A 14,543-nucleotide genomic window follows, 5' to 3' on the forward strand; every position below is an offset into this window, starting at 1 on the left:
AGGCGTACAATGTAGGTGCTGGCCGGTACATTATTAGTTACAAGCAAAAGCGTCTTGCAGGTACATATGCAGATTGCACGAACACCTCTCTCTCTACACTAGGCACACACATTATATCTTTCAACAAGCACACGCCCCTGTTTAGGGGCATAATAACGCTCTACCGTGAACGTATGATTATCAACCCACTTAGGCGGTTGGCTAGGTGAATCGAGCCAAGTTACGAGTTGTATCGCCCGCGAACGTAAACAAAATGCTGCTTTCCATCAAATGGCACTGCAGGCTTCGTTTAATCAACAACGTAGCAAGCGCCGTGTGCGTCTTCCTCACTACACTGCACATATGAAAAACTCGATCACCATACACATGCATGTTGCCGCAGGTGTCTCGAATGAGCTACAGTAAGGCCGCGCCGATGCGCCATGGCTCTGCTAGCGTTAGCGTTGTCAAAGCGAATCGGCAACCGCACTCGCAAAGGCGCGTAAGGTTGCCGTTTCACGACGCCTCGTTCGAGTGCAGCAACACACACTTGCACTGAGTGGCATATTTGGTCTACATAAAAAAGTGTCCCCCTTACCTTTAGTTTCTTTCACACTTTCCTGAGGGAAGCAACCACAGGCGTCAGCCGTCACCTCGGAGTCCTTCGAGCGCCCGCCCAACCCGCCGATTCCTTGGACGACTCGGACTTGATCCACACTCGAACAACCGCGGGAATAGGGCGCAATCTTAGCACATCACACGAACGAGGAACGGCGCTTCCTTGCGTAAATTTAACATTTCGTGCTCTCGTGTGTAGCAGCGCGAACACAGGAGAGAGCTACCCACGGAGACAAAGACAAACAACATGTGGCTTTAGCTGTGAATGGATTTGGCTTGGATATCTGTGTGAGGGGAAAAAAAACATCTGTCGCTGCTATAAACTAAAAAAAAATGTATGTTATCTGGCAAAATAACTTTAAAAGTGATAAACGGTTATTCAAAAAACAAGTTACAACTTATAAATATTTTCGCAGGTTTTTGTTTTGTTTTTGTTCTAGCAGACGACAGCCTCCTACTGCTTCTACGACAGACGTAGTGCGGTTTCACGTTCGGTGCGTGTCGCCGACGCAAAGCTCTACAGTAGTGATGTCAGAGTTATCAATTCTCAATGAATAATAGGATGGCTACAAAGCAGTAACGTTTTGATATAGTGCAGTACGCAATCTTTCAAGGTATGACATTTCTTTGCTCTGAAGCAAATAGAAGCAAGCGGGCCGGCGCAATCAGCTGATGTCGCCACTACGCGAGGCATGGTCGTGCGCAATAACGTCGCGCCCCGCGCTCGATTTGTCATCAGGCGTAGAGCTACTAAGTGGAATACAGCTAGATGCAGGGATTAATGGCGTATCACTCTAATTCCCTGTGGTGGCCGACTCAATCGCAAGAGAGCCCCGGGAAACAACCTTCAACTGCTCAAGCTTGTGTGTGGATGTAAAAATACTTGTTTTCATCCGCGGCGGGGCAGCAATCTATAGTTGAAAGACATGCGAAAAACATGTGACGTATATACAATCACAAAACGTATGCACACAACAATAGATATGATCGCATATCGTACATAAATATGCCAACACATAGCGTGTAAAAAGCAAATTTATATGCATACCTTAAACCCAACTTCACTGTTTTGCGCGAATAGCTTAGCTAGTTAACGCACTCGGTTCACGTGCACGAGCACAACTGAGTGGCGCATGTTCGAGCCCCGCCAAAATTAATTTTTTTTTGTTTTTTTTTCAACGTTTTTATTGTACTGCTATTTTTTCTAATGCCTTAGGTTATAAAACAAAATAAAAGCAATATTGCGTTCAAGTACGTATGTGGGACTGTGTTTTTTGCGCAACAGTTATTAGTATTTTTATTTTCGGTATTAATTTTTTCATTTATTTCATAATATAACAAAATTAAGGACTAAGGGGAACATTGGGTCTGCTTTATTGTGAAGGGACTCGAGAACTGAGAAAACTCAAACCAAAAAGTTTATTTGAGAAAAAACTGAGCATTTCACAGCCGGACCAGTTTCCTCAAGGGTAGGCCCTAGGTATGCGCGAGACTTGCTATATGACTCATCTCAAGCTGTGGCAGTTGAGGGAAGGCAATATCACCGAGGAGCAGTTCCAAAATATATTTTGGTTGATGTTTTTTGATTCCTCTAAAATAAGGGCTGCACAATTGTGATCGAGCCAAACCAAGAATTGCGGGCACGAAGTCATGAGACAGAAAATGAATAATGTTGATTGTTTGAAAAATTGCCCTTAATAAAAGGAAGAGTTATGGAGTGCTACGTAGCTTAACCCGCAGTAGGAATTTTATATATACATATAGATAGTTTAAAATGGACAATGTTGCACACACAGACATTGGTTAAATTTCTTTGCAGCACAGTTGAAGCATCTATGTAGAACTGAAGCATCAAGAGAAGCTCATGCGTCCTCACTTTATTGCGCTTTACATAGCTTGTATGCGTCCATGCAGCCATGATATGATATATTTTAAAGCATTTGTTTAACCTATAATCTTTTTATTCATTAAAGCTGGCCCATAAGTTGTGTCTTATGTAGCACTACAATGGAAGCGTAATCTGCATGGTGGTCTGAAACAATGCTTTTGAAGATCTCAAAACGACCCAGCTCTATACACGACCATCCGTGCATCAATGATGAGCACCATTATGTGTCCGTACATATCAGTTGTGCTCTCATACTTAATTATTTTTCTGACCACTCCCTCTGCCCCTACCTCGTTTCTGTCGTGAAGCTGTGGCAATTAAGTTGTGTATAGCTGTATCTATATTGTAGGAGCACATATACTATCAATAAAAATTATTTTTAGGCTACATGCAATTAGTTTTCATAGATTTTCATTTCTTTTGTCGGTGCTCAGAAGAGCTAAGCTCATGGTCGATATTTTAAAATGACATTTATCTTTGCCAATGTTAATGAGAACAGTTTCATTAATATTGACAAGTTCATTCACATTGAATTTAGTTCTCATTATTATTGTTTCTACCAAAAAACGAGCCCTTGAAGTTATGCTTTGCTTGCTTGATTTGTTTTCGTGTGACAGCATGCAAGTAAAATGACAGTTATTGTCATTCCTTGTGAATGACACATTTTCCGTGTGACAGACTTTAGCACCTGGTCATCTGCAGAAGTTCTATTCATTCTGGAAAAGGGCGAACAGCGGTGACTGACAACACAGACTAGCCTGCGTTATTCTTTTGTACTATATATGTCACTGTGCATTCATTTATAACTTTATAGAGCTCGTATTTCCTGCTGAAAATGTGACAACAACTGTACAGTTTCCACATTTTTGCAACAATCCACATTCCTTTCATACACTATTGCACGTTTTCGTAAGCACCTTACAAGATTTGTATATTTCCGTAAGACCTTACATTCTGTATTTTCCTTATGAAAGCTTCTGTACACTCAATGCACTTTCCTTATCCTCCCAAATCTTCCATAATGAACTCTCCGTATGCTCCATAAGTTTCCTTATCTTTCCATATTTTCCATAAAACTCACTCCATCCACGCCATAAAACTTCCTTATCCTTCCATATACTCCATAAAAAGCTTTCCATATATGCCATACATTTTCCTTATCTTTCTGTATACTCCATAAAAAGCTTTCCGTATACGCCATACAATTTCCTTATCCTTCCATATATTCCATAAGAAGCTTTCCGTAAATGCCATACAACTTCCGTATATTTCCATAAAACTCCATTAGTTTTCCGTATTTAGCATAAGGAAATGATACGGAGTCCATATATTTTCCATAAGATTTCATACGGAACTTTTCAGTAGGGAAAGAGGTTAATGGCAGCACATTCCTTGCACGCTATTGGAAATAAAAATGAGAGGAACCTTTTAGTGAGTGGTTCATAAAGCTTGTGCTCTAATGTACTTGCATTGGCTCTAACTGTCCAATGGGTGCGATCTTTGAAATACTGCTGTCGATACACTTTGGGAAGAACTTTTTATGACAAACAATCATTCTTTGACTACCTTCTTTGTTAAACTTTTTAAACTGCGAAGATTTTGATCCTTCCTCTGAACAAAACAGTCAGATTAAACACTTCGCCCAACTGATACATTAGCCTCAATGATACACCTCTCAGAATTTACGCCCATTCTTTTCTTTTTATTATTGCTTTTCATGTTCATGCCACTTCATGACCATACATTTGAACTACTATCTTTTTACCTTAACACTGTTTTCATAAACCTTTTGTATTACTCTTTTGTGATGTTATACCTATATGTTTATTTCAAATTTGTTGTGCATGATTGACTGCCATTCCTGCTGCTTTGTCAACTTGTGAACGGCGTCAGGACCTTGTCAAGCTCTTGAGCTTTTAGTCCTGTAGTCCACCTTATCTAAAGGAAATAAAATGATTGATTGAATGATTGATTGATTGGATCGATCTGGAACGGCGCGTACTTTGTAAACCGAAGCGTAATAGGGGTGTGCGTGATTACCATGGAACTCAAACAAATAAAGCATTTTCAGCTTCACTGTTCAGAAACCGGTATGAACCAAGATTATATGAAAAGCAGTCGGAATAAAATGACCCTAGTAACTTCGTATGACACCGGAAATATGCAAACCCTCACGATTCTGCAGCAAACCTTGGCTGAATTCATCCCTGCGTCAATTACCAGCCATTTAACTCGGTGCACGAACATAATTCAAAGGTAGAGCGAGCCACTGACATGTATTTTCTGTGACGCAGCGACAACTTGACCTGAGAATAATAGCGTTGCGAAGGCGAATCCCCTGTCGCATGGTCTGATCGAAGAGGAAGACAAACGCGAGCAGACGACGGCTTGGCCGACAGGCACAGCTTGTGATTGGTTGTGAAGCAATACCCTCTACATCAGCTCACTCCATGACGTTGCCAAAACACTTCTTTCATCTGGCATGCCTGTCCTGTTCGTCATATCGCCTCCCTCGCACATAAGAGCAAATTTTGTCACGACGTGAAAATAGTGCAAGTACTTTCTAAGAGCTCCCTTACGTGCGGCGCAGTTGTCGAAAACAACATGGCGTCGTAAACAGCATATCGGTCGGTGCGACTTTCAGCAAATGCTTCTCGCATGAGTTACTTCAGCGTTGGACCGGATGCGTTGTGATTACAACTGCTCTTTCGGTGCGTGTAAGCAGTGTGGAAAGCTGCGGCAGTGCAATGGTGTACGGTGAAGCGCAGCGAAGCCTGTGCGTCTGTGTGGTTATCAAGCGGAGATTGGCGCCGGTGTATCGACGGCAACTAGCACTCGAGAAGCCTGCAATGTGTGTTTGTGTGCCGGTAACAGTTCGTTTGCTTGACTTTCCAGTCTCTCTGTTGGGTGCTGTGCGACATTTCAGATTGACAGCGTTTTGACACGTTACTTGAGTGACCCCAAGTACGTACGGAAACGTATGAACTACGCGCTCGGTTCTTGCTTCGCCACTGGTTAGCCCGTGTGCTTCTATTTTCTTGTGAGCAATCTAGTGTCCGGAAGGGAAACGATGTTCGTTGTGAACAGTAGTGCTGTGTTGACGTTCCAACACTTGTGAAGAAGCTGTGCTCGTGTCACCGAAAATTGAAAGACAGCGTTGATAACTGTTTTGCCCTGCGAAGTTGCGGTGGTGGAGCTTGGCGCTTTTGTTTGTTAACTCGTCACTTCTCCTTTTTGTGATAACCATAGTCCTAGCGCTGTGATATGATGAACCAAAGCTGCGAGATGCTACCTTCTGTTGTGGACCATGTTGATTTGGCAGCGCGCCTAGACTGTTCTTCGGTAAGATCTTGAGAGTTCTATGTGGCAGCGAGAGCCCGTGAACGTCAAGCTTCCATCCGGCTCCCAGAAAGAGCAAAGATTTCACCGGTGAATTGCTTGGGATGAAGTTGTAGGCTAATACCACCTAACTACAGGTTTTCGAGTTCGTCTGGCCATCGTTTTGCACGGCACTAGAGCCTTGACAACAGCCGATCATGGCCAGTTCTTACACTATATCAATGGACGCGCACGCCTGGCCAGCCCTTCATTGCTGTCATTGGCAGCTTCCAGTCTGCAGATGCCCTTTGCCTGTTGGCCGTAGAGCACACTTGGTTCCTCACGACACCGATGGCTACTAAATGCTGCAATCGGTAAGTTGACCTTGCAGAACTAAACTTCACCGGCGGTACTATAATTCCCGCAGTATTATTACGTGTGCAAGTTTTTAAGCCCATCAGATGTAGTTTCCCTATGGTAAGTTGAAGCATGAAAAATTTACTACTACTGTTATATACTGTTAGGAATTTTGCTCTGTCACGACGGTAGCGGTTGCGGAGAGCGGCGAGCCGTCGAGCGGACTTCGCTGAAGCCTTAGCCCGAAGGTGAAACAGGGAGGCAATCCGTTTGAAAAACAGCAACAAAATAGCGTTTACTGAAGCAGGTTGTCGTTTTACAGAGCCGGCCAGCACGACAACGTCGGCTGGGGCAAAATCTCCTCTAACATGGGGCCGGCTCAGCCTTAAATAGCGTCTTTGGTCCATTCTCTAAGACCAGTTCTCGGGCTCGGAGGGGGAGATGTAGCCATACCCGGAACTGCAAAGTGGCCCGGCGGAGGAAACGACGTTATCCCCGGACTGCATGGTTCTCCTGCACAGAAGGCGGCGCTGGGAGGGGGGGGGGAGACAGTTCGTCGAAACAGGGCTCGATCTCCTGAGACGTGCTGCCGAACGAGGAACCTGTCGGTGGCACAACAGCACCCCCGCCGCCAGACAATGCATCCGGAGTTTTGAGCCGTCAGCGCGGCTCGGAAGGAGGAATGCTGGTTGACCGTTGAGGCTGTAGCCACTCCGTGGTGATCTTCAGAGCCCTGCAGGGAATCACTGGGACGACGGAGTTGAACTCAAAGCCAAACCACTTTCGTGGAAGCAAGAACCCTCTGAACGTCTCTCATAGCGCCAGACCAAGGCAGCAAAGAGATCTATTGAGTCTCTACTATTGTACGTTTTAAAAAGCACGAGAATCGTATCCCTTAGAGACCTCAAAACGCTGGCCCTCACGAATGCTGCGATTACACTGCGCAGTCCCGATGCCAAGAAAGGCCACGCGAAACCATCCCCAATGCCATACGAGCGGGTCGGAACCTGCTGAAGCAGCCCAAAACCAATTCTGTGCATTTTTTTTAACAATTTACCAGAATGGTAGAGGCTGGGCTTCCTGGTAACATATCAGAGTACACTTCAAACAAAATTACATCTGTTAGTGAAATGCGACATTGTTAATACAGTTTAAATCAAAATGAAATAATAGACACCAATATTTTGCGAAACACGTCAAACCAGAAGCATGTGCCTCAACTTGTAAGAGGGAGCTGGGCTGCACTTCAATAAGCTCTGCTGAGACCATCTGCATTTGTGTGCAGCTTCCCTTTCTTATAGCGCACACTAAAGTTATGGTGCTGAAGCGTCAGGCTCCACCTAAGTAACCGACCGCTTTTAGACGACATGTTGTGCAACCAAGTCAAGGGGCAGTGATCAGTTTCTACTATGAAGCTCGACCCTGAGACGTAACATGCTAGCTTACCAATTGCCCAAACAAGGCAGGCGCACTCTTTTTCTGAAGTGCTGTAAGCTTCCTCTCTGACACTGAGCTTTCTGCTGAGATATAAAACTGGCCGCTCGTGCCCTTCGGCGTCCTTTTGGCACAAAACTGCTCCTAGGCCGCGGTCACTGGCATCACACTGAATAATAAAACTCTGAGAAAAGTCCGGTGCCGCTAGCACGGGTCGTTTTGCGAGAGCGCTCTTGAGGCTCTTGAAAGCATTCTCTTTTCTTGTGTCCCACGAAATGACGGTGGGCTCGGTTTTGCGGAGAGACTCCGTCAGCGGACTAGCGAGGTTTGAGTAACCTTTGACGTAGTGTTGATAATACCCCGCCAGTCCCAAAAACGCCCTCAATTCCGACTTTGTGGTGGGACGACGATACTCTAAAACGGCCGCAACTTTCAGCTCGGACGGGCTACGCTGGCCACGACCCACGATGTGGCCGAGATAACTTACGCTTGCGCACCCTAAGTGGCATTTCTGCGCTCTCACGGTGAGGCCTGCATCACGTAGTCGAGCCAGAACGGTCCTCAAGTGAGTCACATGCTCGACCCACGTATCAGAGAATATTGACACATCATCGAGATACGGCAGGGCGAAATCTCCTAAACCCCGCAACACCCGATCCATGAGGTTTGAGAAGCAGTAGGGAGCATTCTTTAAGCCGAAAGCAAGCATTAAAGGGCGAAATGTTCCCAATGGGGAAATGAATGCGGCATAACGAGAGGCTCGCTCCGTCAACGGGACCTGCCAGTATCCCCGTACCAGATCTAAGAGGGAGATATATGTGGATTTTGCCACGGTTTCTACTCTCTCCTCGATATTAGGTATCGGATACGTCTGATCTAAAGTGATCTTATTTAGCCGGCGGTAGTCCACGCATGGCCTAGGGTCTTTTCCCGGAACCTCGACTAGTATGAGTGGGGAGGTGTAATCGCTTTCACCTGGAATGATGACCCCTAAGTCACACATGCGGCGGATCTCGGCTTCCATGATCTCTCTTTGCCTCGGCGATACGCGGTAAGCCTTGCTAGAGATCGGTTCTTCACTTGATAACTGAATATCATGCTCTACCAAAGAGGTTTTCCCTGGTTTGTCGCAAAACACGTCTGCGTAGTCTCTAACTACTTTCGTGAGATCATCACGCTGACTCTCCGTGAGACTTTGCTCTTCGGCAATAAGCTGTACGAGCCTGTTAGCTGGCGCGTCGATCTCACGTGGAAAACTTAAAAGGTCGGTCTCCACTTCGTTCGCCGCATTCAGTGTCATGTTAACCACGGCATGGCGCTGGATGTAAGGCTTCATTAAATTACTGTGGTAAACCTTACCTTTCTTTCGGCCCAGTTTTACCTCGTAGTTTGTGTCTGAAAGCTTGGACATTACTTTAGCTGGCCCTTCCCACTGCATGTCCATTTTGTTCTTTTTACACTGTCGTAGCAGCATTACCTGGTCGCCGATGTTGAACGTGCGCTTCCGGGACAACTTATCGTAGTAAGTCTTCGCTAAACTCTGAGCCGCCTTCATGTTTTCCTCAACTAGCTCTCTGGTTTTAGATAGTCTTTCCAACAGATCTAAAACGTAGCTGACTACGCGTGGGTCTTCTTCATATCCTTCCCACGAGTCTCTCAATAGCCGAAATGGAGATCTTAAGTTTCTTCTATAGACAAGCTCGGCGGGACTGAATCCCGTTGTCTCGTGGGGAGCGGACCGTATGGCGAACAGTGCCGCGGGTATGCATGCCTCCCAATCTTTGTTATGTTCAAAGCAAAGAGCTCTCAGAACTCGCTTGAGTACAGCATGCATCCTCTCCACGGGGTTAGACTGTGGATGTCCTATGGAGCTGTGGATTATTTTTATTCCACAGCGTTCAAAAAACGCTGTTGTGAGACAACTGGTAAATACGCTCCCATTGTCACTCTGAATCTCGGCTGGAAAGCCAACGCGGGCAAAAATGGACAAAAGTGCGTCCACAATGCAGGGAGAGGTGAGCTCTTTTAGCGGAACCGCTTCGGGAAATTTCGTTCCCACGCACAAAACAGTTAAAATGTAGCGACAACCGGAACGGGACTCTGGAAGGGGGCCAACAATATCAATTACGAGCCTCCGGAACGGCTCTGTGATAACAGGCACTAATCTCATCGGGGACTTCCGTTTGTCAGTAGATTTGCCTACTCTCTGACACGTGTCGCACGATCGTACGAAGTTTTCTACATCTTTCCAGCATCCAGGCCAATAGAAATCCTGTGCGAGCCTCGCCTTTGTTTTCTTGATGCCAAGGTGGCCCGCCCAGGCATTTCCGTGCGCCAGTTCTAAAAACTGTCGTCGGTACTTCTCTGGCACTAGAAGCTGGTCGAACGTTCTACCCTCAGCGTCCCGATACTTTCGATACATGAGCCCTGCCTTCGTGTAGAATGAGATGTTCTTTCGGGCTACTCCTTCTTTCCCGTTATGCTGCAGATTCTTAATGGTATCATCACTTGCCTGCGCAGTGACGAGTGTGTTTCTGTCTACTTTACTGAGCTCTTCCCAACAAGTGGATGTTGGACCAAGCAGGGACGACTGAACGCTCTCCTGAAGCGCTCTGCTTTCATCCACCTCCACAGGCTCGTCGCGTTCGGCAGCCATTACCGTATCCGGAGCCCTACTGTCTTCGATGTCCGGTGATACACTAGTCGCCTCTTGGCCCGAGTCTCCCTGGGGAGTTGCCTCACGCTCGTCCGCCTCCTCGTTCGAAACCGAGACCTCAAGTCTCCCCGCGAGAGCGCGGGACCGCGATCGCGTGAGTGCCCTGCACGCGAGGGGAGATGAAAATGACTGGCCCTTTTCTTTAAGGAGCTGCTCTGATTTGTTGAAAAAAGGTACGGAAAATCTTGGGGCAAATTAGGGCTCACGGCCACCTCAGTGCGCAATTTTCCAAAACTTCCCTCTAGAACAACCGCAGCAATTGGCAAACAGGCACTTTGCTCTTCTGCAACCTGTCTGATCCAGGCGCATTCGCCAGTATAGTCGCCAGGGGAGATGCAAGATGGGTGTGCTACGTCCATCGTCGCAGCTGAATCACGGAGTGCCCGGCATTTCTTTCCGTTGACCACAATTTCGCGCATGTAAGGCTCGAGTAACTTCAAGTTCTCGTCCGACTCGCGAATGCCAGCGAAAACAAACTTTTGCTTACAGCTAGATGAGATATGACCCTCCTTTTTACAATTGTAGCATACAATTGGTCGTTTTGATTCAAAAGCTCGAGCGGTGTCGACGCGTTCCCTCGCACTTGCTGTCGACTCAGGTGCCTCTCCTGGCTTTCTCCTTTCCCTCTCATTGTTAGTCGCTCCCTGACTGAATTCGTTACGCGGCGGAGCCATCTTTTGTGCTGCATTTTGAGCAGCAAGCCGCCTTGAGGAGTCCCTCTTCTCTTTTGTATCATCGCGATCCAACTGGAAATTCCTTCGCGTATAATACTCATCAGCTAGCTCAGCAGCTTTGTCAATGTCTGTTCCCTTCATTCTGTCCTGAAGCCAGAGTCTGGCATCTTCAGGCAACACATTATAGAATTGCTCGAGGGCCACACAATCAATCACCCTGTCGTGGTTACCGTAAGCATCCGCACTTCAAAGCCATTCTTTCAAATTAGACTTAAGCTGGTACACGAACTCTGTGCATGATTCACTGCCCCTTTTTGCTTGCCGAAATCGCTGCCGAAATGCCTCGGCAGACAAGCGGTACTTACGAAGGAGGGCCGCTTTGACCTTAGCGTAGTCGTCAGAGTCTTCTTTAGACAACCGTGCGATTACTTCCGCGGCCTCTCCCGGAATGACTGACAGAAGCTTCTGGGACCAGACACCCTCATTTATCCCAATTTTCTCGCACGTGCGCTCAAAGTTCACTAAAAAAAGCGCGATGTCTCCACCCGTCCTAAACGGCAGAATCAAATCTTGGATTTTCTGTCTTGGCATTTCGTCTGCCACGGATAGCGAACTAGACTGCGCCGATGTTATGCGAAGTTGCTCAAGTTCCAGCTCTTTCATTCTAAGAGCATGTTGACGCTCTTCTCGCCTTTTTCGCTCCTCAGCCTCCTCGCCTTCGCGTTTTCGACGCTCCTCAGCCTCCTCGCGTTCGCGTTTTTGACGCTCCTCAGCCTCCTCGCGTTTTTGACGCTCCTCAGCCTCCTCGCGTTTTTGACGCTCCTCAGCCTCCCACTGTTTTTCTTTAATTGTCTCCATAGCCTCTTCTACCTCCTCTTCAGTTATTCCTTCCGCTCTCATGACATCAAGAATATTTCCTTTGCGGCTCGTCCTAGCAACAGAAACACCCAGCTGCTCACAAACATCGAGAAGGTCCCTCACTCTGAGCTTCTCCATTGTGTACCGCAACTCGTGCACGTTCCTTTCTGAAATAGCTTTGTCTCAGAAGCTATATTCTTCGACGTGAAGCAAGTCGAGAACCAGCCAAGCACTAGCCACCTAAAGATCTAAAGGAACCTACTTGGCTACTCTGTGCTAACAGGGTCTGACGACAAAAGACGAACGTCAGGCACTCACCCAACTAGAGCGGGTGACTTCGGCCATCTGGTCGTTGCCGTCGAGTGGTGTCGTGGGTGTCCTCGGGCCTGCCAAGATCCGCTCCAACTTTCCAGCCGTAGAAGTCGGCGTAGCGGGTCCCAGGGCAGCAAAACGATATCACGGTGGTCGTCCTCGGGTTTGCAGGGATCCGATCCAACTTTTCAGCCGTTGAGATCGGGGTAGCGGGTCCCAGAGCAGCAAAACGTTGAGGACAGGGGTAGCGTATCCCGCAGCTGCCAACCACTGTTAGGAATTTTGCTCTGTCACGACGGTAGCGGTTGCGGAGAGCGGCGAGCCGTCGAGCGGACTTCGCTGAAGCCTTAGCCCGAAGGTGAAACAGGGAGGCAATTCGTTTGAAAAACAGCAACAAAATAGCGTTTACTGAAGCAGGTTGTCGTTTTACAGAGCCGGTCAGCACGACAACGTCGGCTGGGGCAAAATCTCCTCTAACATGGGGCCGGCTCAGCCTTAAATAGCGTCTTTGGTCCATTCTCTAAGACCAGTTCTCGGGCTCGGAGGGGGAGATGTAGCCATACCCGGAACTGCAAGGTGGCCCGGCGGAGGAAACGACGTTATCCCCGGACTGCACGGTTCTCCTGCACAGAAGGCGGCGCTGGGAGGGGGGGGAGACAGTTCGTCGAAACAGGGCTCGATCTCCTGAGACGTGCTGCCGAACGAGGAACCTGTCGGTGGCACAACAATACATACATATATTATGGAGCAAATACATCAGAAGTTTTTTTTGCGATTTGGTACAAGTGAGCTCTTGTTTGATTATGAGGTTGGGCCTGTCGATTTAGCACGTTTCATAGTTGGAAAGTTAATGTGAATTTATTTTCCAGGAACCAGGTTGCACTTAAGAATTTTATGTCATTTTCGAAAATTAGTTCTATAGACGATTACCACTGTGGTAGCACAATACTTCACTAGGACACATATATTGCCGTACATGAATTTTACATGAGGCTCAGATTATTTCTAAGTGATTATAGGAGATTTTGGTCACTTTGACGAAGAGATTGCTGTGTCAAATAAGTATTGGAAGTGAGTGCTTTTAATGATTGTTTTTAAATATCTAGTTTTTGGCTCTTCGCAGCTCGCAGAGATTCGTTTGTTAAGGTCCTATGATGCATTGGTTGCACACACTGGCACATCAAGCCTCATCATGAGTTGGAGCACCTGAACAAAAATAGGAAGGACACGTGCTCCCCAACTGTGGAAGTCTATGTCACTGCTGGGACTGTTATCATTCAGCGGATGTGGCCTGGAAGCATGCATGGCAGCCTCATCAGGAATGACTGCGATCTGCTTGGGAGCTTTGTGGACACAGAACTGCTTAACGGCTGGCTGCAAGGTTAGTTTTTCTTTAATACATACGATTAGGTGAACACCACTTACTGTGCACAAATTGAAAACCCAAGCATGGTTGCTTGCAGTGTATACCTGTATTAGTCTCACGCATAATTCTTATTAAACATTTATAGAACTAAATTGCAAGATAATTGAGAATGTCGAAAGTTGAAAACCTGCAGCTTATCAATGAAACTCTAATCATCTGAAACTCAAAAGCTTGTGCTTTCAAGCGAGCACAAATATTTTGATTCCTTATTGAGCTCTCAAGCTTGTGACTCCTTCTGTGGACCAAGTGCTCTCGAAGGAAATAGCAAGTGGGTGAAAATTGCCTGGCTGTTCACAACTTGCAAGGAGAAAGACTTATTGAACAAGTCTCAGACGACATAGGGCGAGTAACTGCATCATTTACTTAATGTAGCTTTTTCTCTCTCAGTGCTGTGGCTTGTGTTTCAGCCGAACGTGTTTACCACAATTGCATAGTGATATATATTTTTCTGCAAATTGTACTTGACCTAAGTATGCATTGTTGATCTCTGAAGGTGACGTTCAGTAAGTTTCAAAGCCATGGCTTCTCATTTCTCTGTCTGTGGCTAGCCTCCTTCACCAGCAGTGCGATTCAGCCAGCATACATACAAGCCAACTCATGGAGCGCTCTTTTGGTGTTCTGTGCAGGACGCAGCATATCCATCCGGCAAGACACTGGTATCAACAATAATGGTGAGTGTTGGTGGCACTTGTAGGAGCCCGTTGTGTTTGTTGCGTATGATTATTTCCCTGATGCGCAGTTTTGAAAGGTTTTCATCGTTTAGAATAACAGATGTCAGCCACAAGCACACTTATAATCCACAAGTGCTTTGTGTCTTCTAGACTGCCCATTTGCTCCTATACGCGGTAAGATGAGCTGGCTATGTTAGACAGCCTTAAAGTTATGAACATTGGCTGTTGTGTTGTAATGCAGTCTAACTTGTGTTTCTTAGTGAACTTTTTTGTGGTCTGCTTCTCGCACCTA

General features: G+C 46.5%; 2 protein-coding genes across 7 annotated transcripts in view; one reads left to right on the forward strand and one right to left on the reverse strand.

Moving 5' to 3' along the window:
- Positions 1–4,912: 4,912 nt before the first annotated feature.
- The window catches only part of LOC142765481 (uncharacterized), an 887,742-nt gene continuing 878,111 nt past the window's right edge, over positions 4,913–14,543 (forward strand). For 2 of the 6 annotated variants that reach the window (XM_075866526.1, XM_075866524.1), the window contains exons 1-3: positions 4,913–6,177; positions 13,278–13,535; positions 14,207–14,251. In XM_075866526.1, coding sequence (XP_075722641.1) covers positions 13,439–13,535; positions 14,207–14,251 — 142 coding nt within the window. In that variant the 5' untranslated portion in view covers positions 4,913–6,177; positions 13,278–13,438. The remainder of the gene's footprint in view (positions 6,178–13,277; positions 13,536–14,206; positions 14,252–14,543) is intronic. The other 4 variants (XM_075866529.1, XM_075866525.1, XM_075866530.1 and 1 more) reach the window with 2 other exon arrangements.
- LOC142765477 (uncharacterized) overlaps positions 6,430–14,543 on the reverse strand; it is a 124,171-nt gene continuing 116,057 nt past the window's right edge. The window contains exon 6 of the mRNA XM_075866515.1: positions 6,430–12,864. Coding sequence (XP_075722630.1) covers positions 12,675–12,864 — 190 coding nt within the window. The 3' untranslated portion in view covers positions 6,430–12,674. The remainder of the gene's footprint in view (positions 12,865–14,543) is intronic.

This window comes from Rhipicephalus microplus, chromosome 6 (genome assembly GCF_043290135.1).
Source record: "Rhipicephalus microplus isolate Deutch F79 chromosome 6, USDA_Rmic, whole genome shotgun sequence".
Classification (NCBI taxonomy): Eukaryota; Metazoa; Arthropoda; class Arachnida; order Ixodida; family Ixodidae; genus Rhipicephalus; species Rhipicephalus microplus.